The sequence below is a fragment of the Lissotriton vulgaris genome, chromosome 1_2 (assembly GCF_964263255.1).
Source record: "Lissotriton vulgaris chromosome 1_2, aLisVul1.2, whole genome shotgun sequence".
NCBI lineage: Eukaryota > Metazoa > Chordata > Amphibia > Caudata > Salamandridae > Lissotriton > Lissotriton vulgaris.
This window is the reverse complement of record NC_141686.1, coordinates 340,084,905-340,108,334: the sequence shown is the minus strand read 5'-3', so window position 1 is coordinate 340,108,334 and position 23,430 is coordinate 340,084,905. Positions and strand designations below refer to the sequence as shown.

Sequence of the window (23,430 nt, the reverse complement as noted above, 5' to 3'; positions counted from 1 at the left end):
AGCGTGCCGACGTCACAGGAAGTACACCAAAAGATGGGACGTCGACGCCCACCCGGGCTACAAAAAGAAAAGACTACGATTCCGGACCCAACCACTAGACCGCGGAATAATGCACAGCATAGTGAATCCAGAAAGATCTTCAAGCTGCAAAACTACACCAACAGGTAAGAAACTATTCGATATGTATGTGGTATTGCTTAGAGTGTTGCTGTTAAATGTGAATGTGAAACCTTCACTCCACAGGTAATTAGAGACTAACCCGTGACTGGGTGCTATATTAAAAGAAGACGTGTAAAAATCTGTCATTTGAAGAAGCAGTAGAGATGGGTTATAGCACACAAGCCAAAGAATCAAACAAAGGAATGGAGTAAGCGGTCTATGCGGCAAAATTTGGTAAAGTTGGAGCAAGACCAATACCACCGAGGAGAAAAGTTGTCAATATGAATAACTGGTTTCAGATGTGAATCTAAACTGCATGTAGATTTGTCTGAACAGTGTCTTCCTATTAGGAGATGTTAGACCTGTCTGCTTCTGGGGAGACTCTAACCATTATGATTTATTTTTGTCCCCCTTAGCCTCCCAGAGTTTCTATTTTTATTTTTACATATGTCCACCAGGAATTTTTAATGCTGTCAGGGGGCTAGGTGTTCCTTGGCGATGACGCCATTTTTCCCTCATAACCTGTGAGGCCTAGTCAGCCCCCTTGAAAATCTAGGGATCTCCAGAGACCTAAAATGGTGTCCACCAACTGCCATAACGGACACTACTGGAGGACAGGTCCATAGGATAACATTAGGGAACTTTCTGGAATTAACTAGAGACTTCTGCAGGTCTCAGGCCACCCTATATAAGGCCAGTGACCAGCAGCCATTTTGTGCTGACCCCAGAGTAGAGGAGTGAGGCAGTGGTGAGAGGAGGTGGACACACTGAGAGCAGCTAGTTTGTCTCTGAGGCTGACAGTTTCTTCAGAGGATTGTTCCCCCTTCAACCTTTGACCGATCCCTCTCTCAAAACAACAATTGCTGATAAGAACAGTAAGCTACTTGAGGAAGAAGATCCTTCTGCACTGGAGCCCCAGTGAATCCTCTCAGGACACCCTTAACTGAGGGTATCCCTGACTTCCCACACCCAGCGCTGCGCTTACCGGTGCTGTGGAGCAGCTGAAGTGAAGGCGGGTGTCTGTGGCACCCTAGCGACCTGAGGAGCGTGGGCGCCGTGTGTGCACATCCTTCCTGAGAGGCCGGAGTGAGCAGTGACTGACCAGGAGCAGCGGCGCTGCTAAGATCGGCTGTGGGACCCCGGGGGCACCAGCCGCGTCGATCCGAGAAGGGAGCGCTGCCGCGCATGCCTTAAGCGCGAACGCTTCCGTGGAGGCAGGAGGGGCCTATGATCGGGCAGGCCCGGGAGAGCAGCGTCACCGGAAGACCAGCGTCCTCCCTTTGAGTGAGTGCGGAGGCGGGAGAAGAGCGAGCGCTTCCGCGCATGCCCAGCGGAGTAGTGCGCCTGAGGAGAGCCGGTCGCGTCAACGAGGAAGCCGTCCGCGTCGGAGCTTCAGGTATTCGTCCCCCCTCCTGAGGAGGCAGAAGCGCCACAGCGGACGTTGCAGTAAGGAGCCTTGGGGCCAGGAAAGCTTCTAGCGACCTTCCCCAGCAGCCGTCTGCTGCCAGGTTTCAGCGCGAGTGGAGGAAACACCCGCGACACGCCCACAACTCTTCAAGTAAGCCGGGTAGTGTGGGGACGGGAGGCAGCAGCACCGGGTGAAGGAAACAAGACAGTGGGGCTGCGACTAAGAGCATAAACTGAACTGTCCAGGGAAGCCTGACTGGAGAAAGCGGGCTAGTATACTGCCTAATTCTGATTAAAACATCCCATAAGTGGCACGGAGGAAAGAGAAGGAAGTTGTGTAGGGAATCACAGGGTTCCTGGGTAAAAACACTTGCAGTTTATTGATAATTGAAGAAGTAGATCCTCTACTAAATAGGTGTGCCTTTAAATTAGAGTGAGGGGTACCTTGCTAATATTATTGTGCCTTCCTTTTTAGTACATAACTGGTGGGTTATGCAGTGAAGATCTACAACCAGGTCATTCTGTTGAGTTAAGCAGTGCCTAAGAGCTGTGGGGTAATGTATTGTGGGGTAATGTATTGAGTCTTTAAAAACGTATTGCACTGTCAGACTGCATTTTCCTTTCTGTAAATTTATTAGTGAAGTGTATTGTGACCTGAATAACTACAGCCCTTAAATGTACCTTTGATTCTCAAATTCTGACCAGGAAAAATATTGAAGTGTGATCTGAATTTCATGTACAAGGTGTAACTTGATTGTCTTTTATCCCTGACTAAAAAGTATAACAAGAAAAGCATATTATTTTTATAAAAGATAACGGTATTTTTCCAAACAGTGGTGTTGTGTCTTTATTTTAGTGGTTCATCACTGAGTTACTGTGAGTGAGACTTGTAAGTACTTAGCCAACGCCTGGAGTTAGCTGTAGCCACTACTGTGCCAAGCTACCTTATGTAGACTTGGGTAATCTAGGTCCAACAGGAGAGAATGTGTTAAATGCGATTTGTTAGACATTTTGGCAGGGTATGCAAGGATAGTTCTAAAAAGAACAAGGTGAATATGGTGGTGGAGGAGAAGATAAGGGGTTGGCCAACAGGCTTAATGATGTAGTGTGAGAGAGTGCACCAGAAGAAAGATGTACCAAGGATGCTATTGAAGATGTCATTGTTGGGAGGGCGGCTATTGCTCTCGGCTGACTCAGGATTCAAGATTACTACTATTCCATGACACCTTAGAAAAAGAAGAGTTGGCACGGGATCAGTGTCCCACGGATATTAAGCTAGTGGGATGGGTACGATGGTAGAACTGATTTGGAAAGTTAATTAGAGAAAACAGTGGAATTCAACTGATGAGCTGTAGTAGGGAAGATGCTTGTTTCTATAGAAGATCCAGACATACTAGGCTGGCCTCACCAAGGATGGTTATGGATTGTTTTATAGCCTAAGATCGGATCGACGAGTGTTATGGGTGGATGATGGAATTAATATTGGAGTACATCTGGAAAGGATATTATAGCAGAATAAGGGAATGTTTTGGGAAGAACTTGGAATACCGACCAGATTTGAACATACCATTAAGATCAAGGAAGGCAGTGTGACGGTAAACCAAAAATGTATATGTGTGCCGTACAGCATAAGAACGGAGATGAGTAATCTGTTAAAGAAACTGCGTAATGAAGGGGTGATTTAACCTGCAGCCTCTACATTGTATCTGTCTTTCATAGTTGTGACACATAAAAAAAAGAACATTCAGTCAGGATTCATAAAGTGCGGCTAATCAATCGATAGGGTATATAGGTGCTTCAATGAACTCAGGATTTGTGTAGATTACAGGAGCCTTAATAGAGTCATTTGTGTTGATGGTTATCCTTGACCAAAAAAAGATGAAATGATGACTTTTGCTGAAGCAAAAATCTTCTCAAAATTGGATCTGCTGTCAGGGCATCCTGAAGTGGTGTTCAGCAAGAAGTCAGGACATTTGATGGCATTTGTGTCAGATTCTGTCGCGCCTCGAGATAACTAATGGGTACGGACCGAGTAAAAACTACATGTCCCAGAATGCTCAGCGGCCATAGGCGGGGTATAAAACAGACACCACTTCCTGCAGCCGGTGTCGGATATTCTGGTTCGTGACTGCCATAGTTCCTGTCGACCGTGAAGTTTGGATATTGTTTATCGTGAGTGGAATTGCTGTGTTTCACATTTCGTTGTCCTCCGTTGGAGAGCCTTGTTCACCCGCTATTGCGGAGGACGGTCTTTTCTGCAACAGTGTTTACCTCTCGCGTGTCTCCGTTGGCGAGCCTCTTTGCTTCGGCTCTTGCGGAGGACACGTTTTCTATCGTTTACCTTTTGCGTGTCTCCGTTGGCGAGCCTCTTTGCTTCGGCTCTTGCGGAGGACACGTTTGCTATACTCCAGTTAAGGAGAGTTTATTCCGTTTCCGTTTCCTCCGTTGGCGAGCCTCTTTGCATCGGCTATTGCGGAGGAAACATTTCTGGTTTGTTCGCACACGTTATATATCGTGTTACATCCTCTGTTGGAAAGCCTTATTGCACCGGCTATTGCGGAGGATGCTTATTTCTAGGTTCCATGCGGGAACGAAGAGTATTGTTTGATTGCACCTGAACCCTCAACTAATCAGGTAACATTTGTTTTCTTTACTTTTGGGTGACGTAACCCTTGACTAGTCTGCAGGGAGATCTTGTGTACTGTCAGTTGTTTTGGAACTCCTACCACGTTTTCTTCAGGGCTCTGAGGGAAAGATATCAGGGTAGGTAGTATCCTTCTTTAATCAATACAGGGTGGCTATTAACGGGGTCTTATGGGCTGGTCCAATAGTGAGGTTTGTGCTTACAGGGGAAGACAGGCACAGGCTGCTTTTACGTGTTCTCAGTGGAAGAGAAGCATCTCCTGAGTTAAACGCGGTTCGTTGTCCAGTTACAGGTACAGGACAGTATATCCAGATTGATAACCCTAGTAGTATTAATACAGTTAGGAGGAGAATAGATACCAATCAATTATTTGTTTGTTTTCTGTCTTCACAGCTCTCCCTCCCTGCAGTCCCCTTCCTTTCCTTCCTGTTTATTATTTTTGCCCTCACCTGATCCTTCTCTAGCCCACGGCTATAACAGCATTCGGGGCTTGGATAGATCTGGAGGTGGCCTACTTATATCACAAGCTGATCCTGAGGACGGAGAGGATAACAGAATATCCGACCCAAGAATTATATTCCTCTGATCCCTAAAGAAGATGGTACCGATGTGTTTGCAGTAGATGGTAGGAAACTGAATACAGGACCCATAAGTTATCAGACGGCACAGACAGAGATGAGGTTTGGGTATCACAGAGAACGAGTTTCTTTCAGCATAATCAAAGCACCACAGTATGGGGTGATACTAGGCATTCCTTGTCTGAAAAGACACAACCCTGACATCAATTGGGAAACTGACACCATAATGATGAATTCCAAACATTGCGAGGAGCATTGTTTTAGATATACACAGAGTCCCTCGTTTGCTTTGGCATGTGGGGATCTGATAGCTACGGCAGCAGAAAAGGCAGTAACCCTTACAGAGGTATATCAGGACTATGAAGGGGTATTCGATGAAGTACTGGCAGAAGAGCTGCCTCCACATAGGCCTTACAATTGCCAGATTGAGTTAGTTCCTGGGGCAGTGATTCCCAAGGGCAGGCTGTATGCGTTAACAGAGCCAGAAAACGCTCACTTGAGAACATATTTAGACAAATTATTGGAATTGGGGTTTATACGCCCTTCACGATCACCGGCGGCATCCCCTTTGTTTTTCATCCCCAAGGCCAATGGGGAATTAAGAGCCTGTGTAGACTTTCGAGCCCTCAACGCGGTAACGATAAAGAACAGATACCCTTTGCCGTTAATCAATGTCTTATTGGAACAGGTGAAAAAGGCCAAGGTATTCACCAAGTTAGACTTGAAAGGAGCATATCATCTCGTGAGAATGAGAGCAGGGGATGAATGGAAAACGGCCTTCCAGACCAGGTATGGGTTGTTCGAATACCTGGTCATGCCTTTCGGGCTATGTAATGCCCCTGCAGCGTTCCAGTTTTTCTTAAATGACGTGTTGAGAGAAATATTGGATAGACACGTCATAGTGTATATTGATGACATACTCATCTATTCTGAGTCGGAGGACATGCACGTGCAGCATGTCAAATCTGTCCTGCATATCCTACAACAACACCATCTATATTGTAAATTGTCCAAGTGTGACTTTCACGTTACCACCGTAGAATTTCTGGGAGTAATGCTCACCCCTCAGGGACAGGAGATGGCGGAGAGAAAGATTCAAGCGGTACGAGATTGGCCGATTCCTCGAAACATCAAGGATGTTCAATGTTTCCTAGGGTTCGCCAATTTCTACAGGCGCTTTATCAACCAGTTTTCGAAAGTGGTGGCTCCCATAACCAGACTGCTGAAAAAAGACCACAAGTTTGGGTGGGATGGGAAAGCCCAAGAAGCGTTTGTAACGCTAAAAGAAGCGTTTGTTACTGCTCCAATATTGACACATCCCGATACCGAGATCCCGTTCATAGTTGAGGCAGACGCCTCAGAGGTGGCTATAGGAGCCATTCTGTCACAAAGAAATAAAACCACAGGACAATTACATCCAGTGGCTTTCATGTCTCGTAAACTGATGGGAGCAGAACTCAATTACTGCATAGCAGAAAAAGAACTCTTGGCAATCAGGAATGCATTCACAGAATGGAGACATTTTCTCATGGGGGCCAAGCACGTGGTGACGGTCCATACCGATCATCGCAATCTACAGTTTATGTCAGCAGCTAGACATCTCACCCCTCGACAACTAAGGTGGATGCTTTTCTTTTCAGAGTTTCATTTCATTATTACTTTCAGGCCTGGAGCGGACAATAGAAAGGCGGATGCCTTGTCCCGTCAATCATCCATGAAGTCATCTGAGGTCGTGGTAGAGACCCCTATAGTGGACCTTGTCAAGGTGGTCTGTGGTATCCAACCTGATGCCTTTTTGCAGGGCATAAGGTATGGGATAAGAACGGATTCATGGAAGAGATGGTTGCAGACACATCCTGAATGGCAAGTACTACATGGCTTTCCAGTTAAACAAGGGCGATTGCTGGTGCCCACTGAATCCTTGCGGAAACAAATGTTCTATTGGTGTCACAAGTCTCCCAGTGCTGGACACGTGGGTGGAGAAAAAACTATGGACCTAATTCAGCGTAGATGTTGGTGGCCAACGATAAAGGACGATATAAGGAGATGGGTGACTGAATGTGATGTTTGTGCTCGTGCCAAGTCAGATCACCGTCGTCCGGCAGGGCTTCTGCAACCCATGCCTACCCCTTCTACCCCATGGGAGCGTATATCCTTGGATTTTGTGGTAGGTCTACCCAGAGATCAGGGTTGTACAGCTGTGTTGGTAGTCATTGACTATTTGACTAAGATGGGGCATTTCATTGCTTGTCCTCAGGTGCCGACGGCAGGTCAATTGGCACAACTCCTCATGATCCATGTGGTGCGTCTGCATGGCCTACCAACGGTCATAGTGCAGATAGGGGCTCTCAATTTACTGCGAGGTTCTGGAAGGCATGGTGCTCCTCTCTCCATATCGACACAGCTCTGTCCACGAGCTTCCATCCGCAGACTGATGGACAGACGGAACGTCTCAACCAGACATTGAAACAGTTCTTGCGATGCTATGTGTCCCAGGGTACGAAGAATTGGGTGGAGCACCTTTGGCTTGCGGAGGTGGCATACAATAATGCGACACATTCTGCCATAAGAGTATCGCCTTTCTATAGTACTTATGGCCATCATCCCCGGTTTCTTCCCTTTGTACAGCCTTACACTGAGGAGACGGTGCCTGAAGCCGCCAAGAGTGTGTCCCGACTCAAGTTGGTATTGGAGCGTGTACAGGACTCCCTAAAGGCATCCAAGGTGGCATATAAGAATACGGCAGACAAAAGACGTCGTCCAGGTCCTTTGTATCAAGTGGGGGATTGGGTGTGGTTGTCCACCCGGAACTTCAGGTTCAGACACTACAGCGTGTTTAACCCTCGCTACATAGGTCCATTTCGTGTGGTGCAACGCATCAACCCGGTGGCGGTGAGGTTGCTGTTACCGAGACATCTGCGTATACATCCCGTTTTCCATGTGTCCCTGCTCAAGCCTGCTGCTGTGGTGGTACGACGCCTCCTTCCCCCCTTGCTGGTCCCTGAGGGCCTGGAATACGAGGTGGAGGGGATTCTGGACTCGAGATGGCGTGGACGTGGACTTCGGTATCTGGTGGCCTGGAAGGGTTACGGTCCTGAGGAGAACTCGTGGGAGCCTGCATCTGGTGTTCATGCTTCACGTCTGGTGGCTGCCTATCATCGTCGTTTCCCTGAGCGTCCCGGCCCCCTTCGGCGCTCTAGGTGAGGGGGGATGTACTGTCAGATTCTGTCGCGCCTCGAGATAACTAATGGGTACGGACCGAGTAAAAACTACATGTCCCAGAATGCTCAGCGGCCATAGGCGGGGTATAAAACAGACACCACTTCCTGCAGCCGGTGTCGGATATTCTGGTTCGTGACTGCCATAGTTCCTGTCGACCGTGAAGTTTGGATATTGTTTATCGTGAGTGGAATTGCTGTGTTTCACATTTCGTTGTCCTCCGTTGGAGAGCCTTGTTCACCGGCTATTGCGGAGGACGGTCTTTTCTGCAACAGTGTTTACCTCTCGCGTGTCTCCGTTGGCGAGCCTCTTTGCTTCGGCTCTTGCGGAGGACACGTTTTCTATCGTTTACCTTTTGCGTGTCTCCGTTGGCGAGCCTCTTTGCTTCGGCTCTTGCGGAGGACACGTTTTCTATCGTTTACCTTTTGCGTGTCTCCGTTGGCGAGCCTCTTTGCTTCGGCTCTTGCGGAGGACACGTTTGCTATACTCCAGTTAAGGAGAGTTTATTCCGTTTCCGTTTCCTCCGTTGGCGAGCCTCTTTGCATCGGCTATTGCGGAGGAAACATTTCTGGTTTGTTCGCACACGTTATATATCGTGTTACATCCTCTGTTGGAAAGCCTTATTGCACCGGCTATTGCGGAGGATGCTTATTTCTAGGTTCCATGCGGGAACGAAGAGTATTGTTTGATTGCACCTGAACCCTCAACTAATCAGGTAACATTTGTTTTCTTTACTTTTGGGTGACGTAACCCTTGACTAGTCTGCAGGGAGATCTTGTGTACTGTCAGTTGTTTTGGAACTCCTACCACGTTTTCTTCAGGGCTCTGAGGGAAAGATATCAGGGTAGGTAGTATCCTTCTTTAATCAATACAGGGTGGCTATTAACGGGGTCTTATGGGCTGGTCCAATAGTGAGGTTTGTGCTTACAGGGGAAGACAGACACAGGCTGCTTTTACGTGTTCTCAGTGGAAGAGAAGCATCTCCTGAGTTAAACGCGGTTCGTTGTCCAGTTACAGGTACAGGACAGTATATCCAGATTGATAACCCTAGTAGTATTAATACAGTTAGGAGGAGAATAGATACCAATCAATTATTTGTTTGTTTTCTGTCTTCACAGCTCTCCCTCCCTGCAGTCCCCTTCCTTTCCTTCCTGTTTATTATTTTTGCCCTCACCTGATCCTTCTCTAGCCCACGGCTATAACAGCATTCGGGGCTTGGATAGATCTGGAGGTGGCCTACTTATATCACAAGCTGATCCTGAGGACGGAGAGGATAACAATTTGTAGCTTCTGATGGAGCATATCAGTTTTACACGATGCTCATATATGTGTGGGACCAAGTTCAGAATAGAAAATGAGCGTAACCTCACATTGTTATCATTCAAACAAGGTTTAAGTAGGAACATTTTGGAACATCATTTTGATGTTGAACACATTGCAGGAGAGAGGAACAGAAATGCTGGTTGCTTTCTTTGCCTGAGAAAAATGTGAATTACTGCAAATTTGAGGAATGTATTGTAGTGAGTATGAGAGAGAGAGAGAGAGAGAGAGAGAGAGAGAGAGAGAGAGAGAGAGAGAGAGAGAGAGAGAGAAAACAAATGTAGAGAAAGACACTGGATGCAGGTTCTGTTTCATTGAAAGCGATTGATTTCATCAGGAGGGACGACCTAGGGAAAATCCTTTGTTGTGTGAATTGCAGACCGATAGCAAGACTGTAGAGGTGAGCCGTGATGGACATTTAGGTATGATATCCAACAAGAAAAGATTGATGATGCAACCCTGGTAGATTGCCATGGACATGGATGTGGAAACGTTCCTTGGAGCGAGCACAACAAAGACTGGCATCCAGATTTCTGCCAATAGCAGAAGTGGGTTTTCCTGACAGAATGTGGGCCAAAAACTGCATTGTTTTGTTAGGCCTTTTTTAGATGCTTTCCGTGCATCACAAATTTGCCAGTGTGCTTATGGACTACACGTCAGAGTGGTTGAAGTAAGTTTTGTACATGTCAGAGAGAGTTTTCTTTGTAAGTTGGTATCAGATAATGGTGTACAATTTGTCTTGGGGGAGACAACAGAGTTTTTGGATGGAACTGGTATCAAGCGTAAATGTACTAGTCTGTATCACCTACAGATAATGGCCAAGCAGAGAGGAAGAACAGAGTGGTCAGCGAGTGCATCAGGGGTTTTTTGGTGGCAGTTGTCAAAGTGGAAGATGCTGCAGGGCTGTGCTTTCAGCTTATGACACACTTTACTGCCTCATGTGCCCTGTGAGGCATAAACGTGCATGATTTAGACCTCGTAATGTGCACTGGAACGTCGAAAGAGAGGCCAAGAAACATCTGCCATCTAAAGAAGGAAGAAAGATAAGTTGACCTTCAAAAGATACATGTGATATTGCAAAGCTATTGTCCTCACAAACATGATCACAGAGCCAATAATTCCTTAGCAATCATAGTATTTAGGATTCACCGGGGGAATCGGATGCCAAATTTCCTGAGTAATTCCACATATCTTAGAGCAATCACCATTAACTTCACACCACCCACCAGCAAAATTACTCCCACCACTGATATTGGTGACTTACCCAGAGGGAAAAGGGACAAAAACTTAATAGGAGACAGAACAGCAAACATAGTAGGGGTCTTGTAATGGGATCATATTAGATTAAAAAACATAAGCAAATCACACCTAATCCTGTATACTGTAATACGACTACCCTAATTTGACATTTAGACCACCTTGTACTGTGCACCTAACCCTACAGACCACACTTTATATCAAAACCTCTTTGAACTTGTACGTTGTTCTACATGATGTAGAATGTTGTAATACAACCCCCCTCTTTGATCTGCAGGCCCCCCAGTTCAATGCACTTGAACCAACACACTGCAGAAAAAACAACCACTTCTTATTGAATGCTCTGGGGTGCGGTGGACTTTGCCCTACCCATTCCATCACTACAGACCTGACTTACAGATCCCACTTGTCTTGTTCACACATCCACCCCCCCCTAGCAGCACACCCTGACGGACCCAGAAATTCTCCTAAATTCTGTGCACTCAAACATCACAGAGACCCAGCCCAATCTTTAAAGTGCTTTAATTTGCACTAGCAACAAAAAAGGGCAATGTTACCCTCGATAAATAACACCTCACTTACATCTGACACTGGGACAGGGGTCCATGAGTACTGCAGTGCTTGGATTGAAATCACAGATTCTACCACATAATTCCTCTGAGGTCCTGAGCCCGGAATGGGGCGTCTCATGCACGGACCAGAATTCAGGACATTTTTCATGTGCAGGGTCCCATTTCTTAGCCTATCACTGAACGGGAATAAGAAAATCCTTTGCAAAAATAAAGGAGATACCAGGTACACGACCGCTTCTGGTGTACTCAATGCCCCCGCCCCCAAAGATACCACTCCACGCAACTCAGATTAGGCCCCTGCAGGTCTTACAAAAAATCGGGAAACATCCACTTTTGAGATATTTTATGTTAAATTCCTTCAGAACTGTTGGACTTAGCCCTTTTTGCAGGGTCATCCGAGAACTTTTTGCCTTACTCCTGAATTTTGTCTACCTGTTGTTGGTGGTTTTATGACTCTGGGCACTTTACCACTGCTGATAGGTGCTAAAGTGGATATGCTCTCTTTTGTAAATTGTGCTATGGATTAGTGTTTCCATGATTGCCTATTTGATTTACTTTTCAGACCCTAGTACAGTGCACTATGTGTGCCTAGGGCCCATAATTCAAATGCTGCTGGTGGGCTTACAGCACGGATTGTGCCACCCAGAGAAGCAGCTTGTAAAATGTGACTCAGGCCTGCCATTGCAGAGCCTGTGTGCAATCTGGGACTGCCATGTCGAGTTGGCAAGTGCACACACTTGCCAGTCCCGAAACCTTCCCTTTTCTACATATTAGTGACCCCAAGGTAGGCCCAAGGTACCCCTGTGGGCAGGGTGCATTGTATGTAAAAGGTAGGACATGCCCTGATGTGTGCGGCATGTCCTGATAGTGAAATACTGCCAATCTCTTTTTTCACTATTGCAAGGCTATCTGTTCTCCTAGGACAGAATGGGGAGTTTGTTTATAACATCTTATGAACATAACTGCCCCTAGGAACAAGATGGAAAAGTAAAGTTTAGTATGCCTGAACTCAGAATGTTAAAGTGCATCTTTTAGTGAGGGTGATTTTTACATTCTGTGTTTGAAAATACAACTTTTAGAATGTAGGTATTTTCCTGCCTAACCATCCAGTGTGCCTCTGCTACGTTTGAGTATTGCATGTCTGGCTTTTGGATTACAGGTGTGGAGAGGGGCAGCGGCTCCAGAAGTCGGATGAGTCGGGGCTGGGCTGAATATGCCTATTCTGAATTTGGAGTGGTTGGAGGAATAACATCTTCACCTGATAAGGCTGTGCCTGCCTTCCACAATGATGGCTCCGCCCCCCGTGGTGTGTTTGGATCCAGGGCTCACACTGACAATGGAGGTTGTTGTGTACTTGCAAAGTGCCCCACAGAACTGGTTTTGGCTGGGAACAGACAATCTCTGCCTTCAGAGAACAAAGGGTTTGTGTGTATAAAAAGAGAGGCCCAGACTCCAGACTTTAGATCACTTCTGGGAAATCAAGAGGAACCTTTGCCAAGGAAAAAAGCCGGTTAAGCTGAGGAGGACTACTGCCCCTGTGCGGTTTGCTGTCTGGGGTTCGCCTGTAGTCAATTCTTGCTGCCAAGGAAAGGAGAAAAGGACTTTGCTGTTTGCTTTGTCATCTTAAGGAAGATCTCCAAGGGCTTGGAACTGAGCTAGCCTCCTGTTCTGAAGTCTCAGGGGCACAAAGACTTCACCACCAGCTCCCCTGAATTCCCTTGCTGCCACCTGCAAAGAAGTGCCTGCTGCTGTTTAGGACCTCTATAGACTGTTTGTCGCTGGGAGCTTGAAAATCGACCCAACATCGAAGAAGTGTGTCGCATCTGCATCAGTTTCCGACGCATCACAGAAGAAACTGTCGCAGAGCCTGCCGCTAAATCGTCGCATGACGCATCGGGTGCAACGATCTCTGAAGTCCGAGATCACTGCACCGATCCAGACGCAAGCCTGTTCTGCGGCTGCACAAAGCCACGCATCGTACCAGATCGACGCATCACATCGAGGCGCCAAGACTGTGGCATCGTTGAGGGACGCAGTAAGAAACAGACGCATCAACTCCCCACGCGGTAAGGAAACAACACATCACCTCTTCTCCAGTAAGGAAACGACGCATCACCTCTCCAGTGCTGTAGTAAGGAACTGACGCGTCACCTCTCCCGACGCAAGGAACCGACGCATCATCTTCCCTGCGTGTAAGGAACTGACGCATCACCTTCCCTGCGGCCATTTTGTTTGTTTTGCGTGACGCATCCCAGGTACTTTGTGAGAAAAGTGTTATATTTACAACTTGCACTGAACTGAACTATTTATACCATTTGAAAGCCTTGTTTTTAATACTGTATTGTGGATTTTTGTTGTTTGGTCTTGCTTTGGTTTAGATAAAGATTACTTATTTTTTTCTAAACTGGTGCGGTGTCCATTTGTAGTGTTTTAATTGTATTACTGTATGTGTTCACAAATGCTTTACACACTGCCTCTGAGATAAGTCTCTGCTCGTGCCAAGCTACCAAGGGGGTGAGCAGGGGTTATTTCAGAAGTGTATCCCCTTTACCCTGACTAGAAGCAAGGGTCCCTATTTGGATAAAGGTACCTACTTTTGCCAACTAGAGACCCCCATTTCTAACAAGAACTGTACAATTTACTAGACATTCTGGATGTTCGTTCAGTACGAACCAAATACCTGGGATGGATTTGAGCACCAATCCATCTACGTCTGTATTTCCTCTCTCCAGTGGGTCTGTAGCGATAACTTCATCAGTATCAGGAGCATTCTGTGGCAGGAATGATGAGGATCCAGATGGGCCCTGCACATCAGTGCATGTTGGTTGTAGATCAGAGTTCTCATCTCGGTTCTCAGGATGCAGTGGTTCTTGCTTGTAGTTCTGATCGTAGTCCCCAGGACTCGGTGTTTCTAGCTTATAGCCTTGATCAGGACTGAGTGCCTCAAGGTGTATTGGTTCGGTCTTGAAGTTCTGATGTGGTTCATGTGCATTATAGGGCACCTGCTGCAGACATGTGTTGAGCTGCAGACTCTGGTCTTCTTGAAATGCTGGTTGTCTGCAAAGCTTTTGCTGTTGACCCTCACCATCAAACCACAACAACTCTTGTTTTAGGAGTTCACTAGGTCCCTCCCCATCTGGGCGCACTGGTTGTCTGCACTGGTTTTGCTGTGGCTCATGTCCCTCGTGGAACAGTGGCTGTAGGCAGATATTCTGTTGTGGGTCCCAACTATCTGCATACAATGGTTCTTTCTTCACTTGCTCCTCTTGTTCGTGTTCAATTTGGAAAACAAGTTGTATGCACTGGTCTTGCTGTGGTTCCGGCCCATCATCAAACCTTGGTGGAAAACGAAGGCTTGGCTCACCTGGGATGACTTGAACATCTGGAGGAGGGCACCTGGACACAGTACAGTCCTGCTGTGGTACGGGGACAGCTGGAGAGAGAGGTTGGAGGCACTGGCTCTGCTTTGCATCATGCCCATGAGGAGACACAGGTTGAAGACACTGAATCTCCTGTGGTTTACGCCAATGTCGAGATGCATGTTGAAGGCACTGGTTCAGCTCCCTTGACCCGACTGAAAGAGGGATCGGAGGGGACCTGCTGACACAACAACCTCTAACTGTCTCTGGACCGACCATCTCCAAAGACACTGCCCCATTTTCAAGGTGATCTAGACCCTTTGCTTTCCAGATGTGCTCCATTAGCCCAGCGACTCTTGACGGCACGTCCTCTAGAGTATTCTGCAATTTATCCAGTTTGGCTTCCAACTGCTCCAACATAGATAAAAGGATCATGTTCGGCATGTTCCCAGATAGCGGTTCCATCTCACAGTCCCTCTGAGCATCAATGTGGAATCTTAAAGATGACACATTATGGATATGAGAAGATGGTAGAGTGGCTGTTTCGGGTTCACCTGAACACTGCACGTCTTCTTTTTTTCCTGTAGCCTTTCTCCTGCCCATTCTGATATTCTGAGTTTTAAGTATCGAGTGTCTGTGAAGGGAAGGAAAAGAGAAAAGACAACAAATTATAACAGGAGAGTGAAGTCAAAATACTCCTGCCTGCATCACCACATGGCATGTTTAAGCTCAAAATAAAAATGATCCAATAGTTTTAGTTATACATGCCTCCTTCTTTTGCCAGAGTTAATTAATTCTCTACACTTCCAGAATGCAGAACATTTTAGTACCAGCCCTCTCAGCCACCATGCCTCGAGGAGCTCTGTCAGCAACATTCCACCTAACGGTTCCAAACAACTAGCTCATCTCAAGAATTGGAGAGGATCTACCCCAGCTCCAGGTCAGGCTGTTCCTGCAAGTTTGCCTGTCAAGAATCGGACTACAATAATTCACAGATGGTAGTGGTGGTTTTAATGCTAGCACATCACTCTTTGTATATAATAAGGATTGAAATACAGTATTGGTGCCCCTCGAGGTTGAGAACATACACCCCACTACCTCAGGTGTCAACCCACTGGGGTTCAAATGAACCCAGTGTAAATGTCAAACATAAAGCTAAACCCCGGCACTCGGATTTGTTCAAATATTAATTAGTGGATAGCTGAATTGGACTACCTAGGTCACGTAATCTCTGCTGATGGGCTCTGCCCCTAAGATGAATCAATTAAAGCCACACAGGAAATACCTAGACCCACAAAGAAAGAAGAAGCAGAAAACTTTTTTGGTTCGGAAGATTTTGTTCTTTGTTTGTACCCAATTTACTTGTGCCATATGAGCCCTGCTTAGGAAGGGTGCAGACTATGTGTGGAGTAAGGAATGCGAGAAGGAATTTGAAGCTGTTAAGAAGTTTCTTGTGAATGCTCACAGTCTGCATAGTTTTGCCACAGGATTTTCCCATTTTGTCAAGACGAATTCCAGCGACAAGGGCCTAGGAGTGAAACTGAAACAGGGGCATGATCGAAAAGAAGCCATGATTTCCTTTGCATGTAGGGCTTTGCCGGGGGCTGAATGAAGACATTTCGCTACCTAGAAGAAAGCTTTGACCGTGTTTCAAGTCCCCCCTCAAAATGTAAATTCTTGGAAGTGTACCATTCGAGGTAGACTACAAATCCTTGCATGAGATTTTTAGCAAGAAATGTGTTATTTGTGTAAGTGGATTGTGGCACTGCAAGACTGTAATTCGCAAAGTCAAGTATAAATTGCGAGTGCAGAACATTTTTGTTTTTAGTTTTTGATTAGGGCTCCCCTAGAGATTAGGGCCACTTTTATCGAATAAGCACTTGCAGGACATCCACAGGAATCCATAACAAAAGTAAGGTTGAGCGCTAGAATGCCCTGTTGCTGGGGCAGCCATGCACTTTACAATTCCGATAACATAACAGTTATTGGTGGCCGAGTATGGATCTACAGATTGAACATTGAGGGAGTGTTTGGGATGTAGTAAAAGTGATAAGACTAGGAAGGTACAGATTCCCCCACTGGCGTGCAAAGAGATCCCCACTGGCACCTGGGATCAAATTGCTGTGGACTTTCCGGGCCTTTTGCTGCTTTGGTACGGTTTCTAATTATGTGGCAAGTGGCTGCGGGTTGAGTGAAAGTACTAGAGGTGCAAGTAAGAGAAGGGAAGCAGAAAAGTGATGCAAAATATGATGTGTTTAAAGCAGTGGCTGATGTAAAGTTTTCAGTTGGCAATTTGGTTGTTGTTAAATCACCTGTAAATCTAATGGACGTTTCAGAGTTAGCCAACCTCTCAAAGTTGTTAGGTTAGTCTATGGGGATATGGAGTTAGAAGAAGCTCGAATTAAGAACCTGAAACACATTTCAGTAATTAGAAAGGGGCAACATTTCTTTGTTATTTTGTTTACCTTTGCTTTCTGATGGGCATTGTTTTTCGGCTGTTATGTGTGTCTCACTTTTAGGTTTCGCATGCACAGATCTTGCACTGTGCTTGTGAAATCTATTATATTCAATATGAATCTTAAAAGGAGAAAAATCCTGCCTCCTGCTTTTCATTGGTTTTTGTGCCTGTCCCTTACTTTTCCTCTGTTTCAATTAGCTGTAACATACTATATCCTGTTGTTCCTCATGTGTTTCTCCTTTTCAGTATCCTGAAGCCCAAGTACTGTTTTCATCCGCTTTGGTTTCTGAACTTATTTTCTTAATAGATTTGCTACTTTACACATAACGCAAACCCCGAAGAAGCTATATAAGCGCTTTACAGGCACGGAGAGATTAAGTGATTTGCACAGAAACACTGGATGCTTTGCCTCCTGCCAAAACATAAACCCTTATCACAACGGCACTCGCCAATCCCCCAGGGGCCAAAGCAGGCATCCACTCTAGTGCTCCCTTTTCTTGAGAGAGGCAGGAGCTTGCTCCTCCTGTGCTCCTTTGATTTGCTGACCGTAAGGGCACAGAAACAGACTGCCTCCTCTTCTCACCAAACTCTTATCCCTTTGGCATAATCTTGTCAAGTTGCTCCTTTCATCTTGTCCCATCTATCACTGCTCAAACTCAGCGGTGGCAATGAATTCGGCAGCGGTGGAAAGCAGGTGGCTCGTGTGTTGAAGATTCAGCAGAAATCACAAGGCAAACAACTCTCTCTCCCAGCCCTCTCCCGTACTCATCGGGGTCCCCCAAGGATCTGCTCAATCTCCTATCCTCTCCAATCTTTTCTTGGAACCTCTTGCACATTCACTAAATTCCATGGACATTCTCTTCCACATGTATGCGGACAATACGCAACTATATCTGAAAATCTCATCCTCTGAAAACATCATATCACTCAATACTCCCCTAATGTTTACTCAGAACTGGTTAACAGCGAATCATCTACTGCTCAAAACTTTTAAAACGGAATACCTGCTCATCTCCCCACCGAAACTTATCCCCAAGCTAGAACTCTGGCTGAGTCACCTCACTGCTTTCAACTGTACGCCTCTCATCGTAGACGCAGCCAAGTCTCTCGGCATCACCATGGACAAACACCTGAATATTAAAGGTCATATCAGTAATGTATACAAAGGAGTCAACCAATTGCGAGCAGCCCGGTGGCAGTGGGCTTGCTTGCAGGAGCTGAGGGCTGCGTTTGAGCACTTTGATTTTAGCGCGCTGTCACGTTGATTAAAAGCGGCGACACGCTTTAATTTTTAAATTGTGATCTTTTGTGTCTAACCTGCACTGAAAATCTACAGGTACCACTAATTTCCTACCTTGCTTCCTAGGGGCTCGGCGGGGCTGGCTGGCAGCTGATAACATCCCAGGCTCCCAGCGGCAGTGGCCGCCCTCTTGGTTTGGGCTGGTTCGCCCAACCCCACCCACGCCACTCCCCCCACGCTGCTCCTCCATTTAGGAGTGATCCTGACGTGTCCCCAGCGATTGCGAGCAGCCCGGTGGCAGTGGGCTTGCTTGCAGGAGCTGAGGGCTGCGTTTGAGCACTTTGATTTTAGCGCGCTGTCACGCTGATTAAAAGCGGCGACACGCTTTAATTTTTAAATTGTGATCTTTTGTGTCTAACCTACACTGAAAATCTACAGGTACCACTAATTTCCTACCTTGCTTCCTAGGGGCTCGGCGGGGCTGGCTGGCAGCTGATAACATCCCAGGCTCCCAGCGGCAGTGGCCGCCATCTTGGTTTGGGCTGGTTCGCCCAACCCCACCCACGCCACTCCCCCCACGCTGCTCCTCCATTTAAACGTCCCCCATGTGTCAGCGCAGCGGGCGCGCCGTAGGCTCGCCGGAGTCACGCCAGAGTCCAGCCCGTCTGCGCCTTCCGCGGCAGGCCGGGGCAAGGGCCACCTCCTTATGTCCCACCGCTGACGTATTCATCCCCCGATCTTCTCTCCCATTGGATCCCAGGTACCATCAGTGCACATGTGACTAATTTGCTGCTAAACCTAAGTCTTCTCTCGAGACCTCCGCCCATTCCACCTGCCGCCATATCAAGTTCATTCCCTTTGCCCTGCACTGTTTCCCCTACTCTCTCCCCTCCTCCTGTCCCCCACACGCCGACTTTTAACACCACAGCTGCGCTTCTTAACACCAGATCAGCAGTCAGTCATCAGTATGAGCTATTCGACTACCTCGACATCCACAATCCGGATCTCTTGTTTTTAACAGAGACCTGGTTTAAGGCCGACTCCCTACCCAATGTCTTAGCCGCACTTCCACCCTCATGCTCCATTATCCGAGCGGATCGACCGGAGGGCAGAAGAGGCGGTGGAGTGGCCTTGATAGCTCATACTGACTTCCACTTTCAGATTCTTCCTTTTCCCCACCATCTCTGAAGTCGACTGCTTGATAATTTGCGCTAGTTCTCATTCGGCCCCCCTAACTGCCGTTCTCATCTATCGCCCCCCTCACCCCACTCCCACTTTTGTTTCCAGCCTCCAGGACATTCTCGCAACACTGGTCGTCAACAACTCGTCAGTGCTGGTCCTGGGCGACCTCAACTTTTGGCCCAACGATCCTGCCGAAAGCCCCCTATCCAAAGAATTCACCGACCTTATGACCAGCCTCAATTTCACCCCCCATGTTCACAGCCCTACCCACGTGCATGGCCACTCGCTCGACCAGGTTTGGACCTTGAATATTCCCACTACTCCCCCTAACATCTCCCCCTGCTCCTGGTCAGACCATTTTTTAATTTCCTTCTCCCTTGCCTTAGCCCCAGCGGCCAAACCTCCCCTTCCCAAGAACACCTGGGTTAGAAAATGGGGTAAGGCAGACATGCCATCCTTCTGCTCATCCCTAGCCAATTCCTGCCCCGACCTCTCCGGCCTCGCCGCCCCGGTCCAACTGGCCACTATCGACGGCTGGCTGACCCAGGCAGGCGACGACTTTGCCCCTTTGAGGCGGATCGCGGTTAAGCGAGCCCATGCTGCTAACCGCTGGTTCACCCCTGACCTCAAGGAGAAGAAACTAGCCGCACGCAGAGCAGAGCGCTCATGGAGAAGAGAATACTGCCCCGCCAAAAAAATCATTTACCTCTCCGTGCTCAAGGCATATAAGCAAGGCATCCTCGAGGCCAAGACCCTGTTCTATTCTAACAGGATACTGGCAGCAGAATCCCAAACCAAAGAAATCTTTGCTACAGTACATGAGCTTGCCTCATCTAATAGAGCCACGGCCTCTATCCCCCCCTCCCAATCGCTCTGCGACTCACTCAACGATTTCTTCGTTGATAAGGTCGCAAAGATCAAGGCCAACATCCCCCTCCCTTCCCCCACATTCACCAGCCCTTCCCCGCCCGCTGTCACTTCCAAACTCACTTCCATCCCCCCCCTGACTAAGGCTACGCTTCTCCCCCTGCTCCAAAAGGTAAAGTCAGGCTCCCCCCTAGACTTTGCCCCTGCTCACATCCTGAGAGAAATCTTCCTAAACTGCCCCACCCCTCCCCTCACTCTTTTGAATGACTCACTTAGCAATGGAGTGGTCCCCACTGCTCACAAATTTGCGGCTGTTATCCCCATCCTAAAAAAAGCCCGGTGCCGACCCTTCATCCCCTTCTAATTACCTTCCCATCTCCCTTCTGCCTTACCTGGGCAAGGTTCTAGAAACCCATGTAACCAGCACCCTGAGCACCTATGTGGAAACTAACCGGCAGGCGGGCTTTCGCCCCCTCCACTCTACGGAGAAGGTGGTGACCTCAGTGATGGACAGCCTACGCGAGGGCATTGACACCAACCTTCCGCAGGCCCTCATCCTCTTAGACCTGTCCGCCACTTTTGACACGGTGGACCATTCAATCCTCCTCACCCGTGTCAGGGCGGCGGACATAGAGGGCCTGGCCCTCGCCTGGCTTGAGTCCTTCCTGAGTGATAGGGCTCAGGCGGTCCACCTACCTGGTTTCACCGCTGCCTCTCGTAAGGTTGTATGTGGAGTCCCCCAAGGTTCCTCACTTTCCCCTCTTTTGTTTAATTTATACATCTACCCTCTTATTTTTATGCTACAGCAGCTTGAGGTCACGGTGTTCAATTACGCCGATGACCTCCAGCTAATCTTTAACCTTTCCCACTCTTCCTCATCCTCCCTGAACGTCCAATCCGTCATGTTGTTCATCCAGGATTAGATGAACTGCAACCACCTCAAACTCAACCCGGACAAGACGGAGTTAGTCTTGACCGGAGGTGGTTGCAGTCCCTGGTCCCCTTCCCACTGGCCCCCTTCACTTGGTGTCCCCCCGCTCCCTGTACCTAAGGTCAAAACCCTTGGTATCTTCCTTAACTCTTCACTCTCTGTTCACTCACAGGTCAATGCGGTTGTTTCCTCCTACTTTTTTTCCCTCAGAACCATCAGGAAGATCTCTCACTTTTTCTCTCTACCTGCCCTAAAGATCATAGTGATGGCTATGGTGCTCTCGCGCCCGGACTATGGCAACATCATTTACAATGGCGCCCCAGCCTACGCCATTCACCGTCTGCAGCTCGTGCAGAACCAGGCCGCCCGCCTGATTCACGGCCTGCCCAAATTCCACCGAGCTACTCCCTTACTGCAGGCTCTGCACTGGCTGCCGGTGAAAGAGCGAGCCTTGTTCAAGCTTGGCTGTACCACCTTTCAGGCCAAAATGGGCACCGCCCCGGAGTTCATTTGCTCCGCCATCAAGCCCTACACGCCGGGTAGAGAGCTTCGATCCACCCATCAGGCCCTGCTAACAACCCCCCGTTTCAGAAAGAAAAAGGCGGGCGGAACAAAATTTGCAGTTCTCGCTCCTGCATTCTGGAACTCCCTTCCGACGGAACTCCGTATGACATCCTCTTACATCGAGTTCCGGAAAGGTCTTAAAACTCTGCTCTTCTCCCGTGCCCACAATGTCTAGATTCCCTCCGCTCCTGTTGTCTCCTCGCAAATCCAAAAGCGCCAAGAAACCGCGTGGTAGAAGTGCGCTATACAAATTCTTTTAAATTCAAATTTAAATTCAAATTGATGAGATCACTCAGAAATATCAAACCTTTCCTTCCTCTAAATGACTTCAAGCAAGTCGTCCAAGCGCTTGTCCTGCCGAGGTTAGATTACGGTAGTGCTACCCTCAGTGGACTTCCCAAATACGCTCTGGCTCCCCCAAGGGCTGCACTTAACTCGGCTGCTAGACTGGTTACAGATACCAAGCGAAAAGATCATACATCCTTAGTTCTAACATCCCTTAATTGGTTGCCCTTCGAAGCACAAATTCAACTAAAGATTGCTGTTCTCACACACAAAGCCCTTTACCTAAATACCCCTACGTACCTTGCGCAAAAACTTAAACTATCCTGTGGCATAAGAGCTTCAAGAAGCGCCTCTACCCTCCTTCCGACACCACTCATCCTTAAGAAAAAGAGAAGTTGTCACCATTATTTCCCGGGAGCTGCATCTAAGATCTGGAACTCTCTCCCACTGGAAGTTCGCAGAATTTCCTCATTGGCGGCGGTCAAAGTGGAAGCCAAAAGATTCCTAATGAACAAATTCATACCCTTATAGGGTGATACCCACTGGCCCGTGGAAATTGCTCCTGCGGACTATTTTTCTGTTCTTTTTCTGTTCTTTTTTTGTGCTACAGCTCCCTCTAATGTTCCCTGTGTTTCACCCTTGCTGCCCACCTACACTTGTGTTATTGTATTACCCTCTAGGTTGTATGTTGCACTGTATATCCCTGCTCTCTCTTCCTCTTATTGATATTGTTATAAATATTGCTTTTGTCCCTGCTCCCATCATATTGTAAAGTGCTCTGTTATGCCTCGGGCTCTTGTTCGCGCTATATAAAATTTTATGAAGAAATAAATAAATAAAGGCAGGTTTTGGATTGACCTGCCTCGTTTATTTTCTTGCCCCACAAAAGACTCTGCAGGTGGAGCTCCCAAGTGTCTGTAAACCTTCTAAACTGATCTAAGTCCCTTAATTGTAGCACCCTTTACTGCACTTACACAGACGTCAAGTAGGGGCAACTAAGGGTAGGACATGTTACCCATGACTTTTCCTTTGGCACCCTTGGCGTGGCACCTGCTACCCCTAATACCATGGATCATGAAGGCAGGCGCTTCATGACCCCTTCCCAGTCCCTCAGCAGCAGGTAGAAGGCTTTGAAGGGGAGGGTTTGGACATGGTGCTAACCCTGTGCATCGCTCCGCTGCTCATTGGCTAGGTGTGCGCGCTGTACAAATACCATATGGATGCATAGATACAAACCCCTGAAGTAAAACTGGGGAGGTGGCCAAAGGATGCGCTTCGCACTACTGCTCCCTCTTGCATTTTGCTGAATCGACGTTCCTGTCCATGGAACACAGGACGCCCAGGAAGAGCAGGACAAGATGGCAGAGATTCATCAGATGTGAGGCTTC

At 47.6% G+C, this 23,430-nt stretch overlaps 1 protein-coding gene across 1 annotated transcript in view; it reads right to left on the bottom strand.

The window, feature by feature from the left end:
* Window positions 1-23,430, bottom strand: part of LOC147736708 (uncharacterized) — a 175,853-nt gene that overhangs the window by 31,605 nt on the left and 120,818 nt on the right. Inside the window, exon 3 of the mRNA XM_086953437.1 lies at window positions 13,837-15,149. Within this exon, the coding sequence (XP_086809563.1) occupies window positions 13,837-15,118 (1,282 nt within the window). The 5' untranslated portion in view covers window positions 15,119-15,149. The remainder of the gene's footprint in view (window positions 1-13,836; window positions 15,150-23,430) is intronic.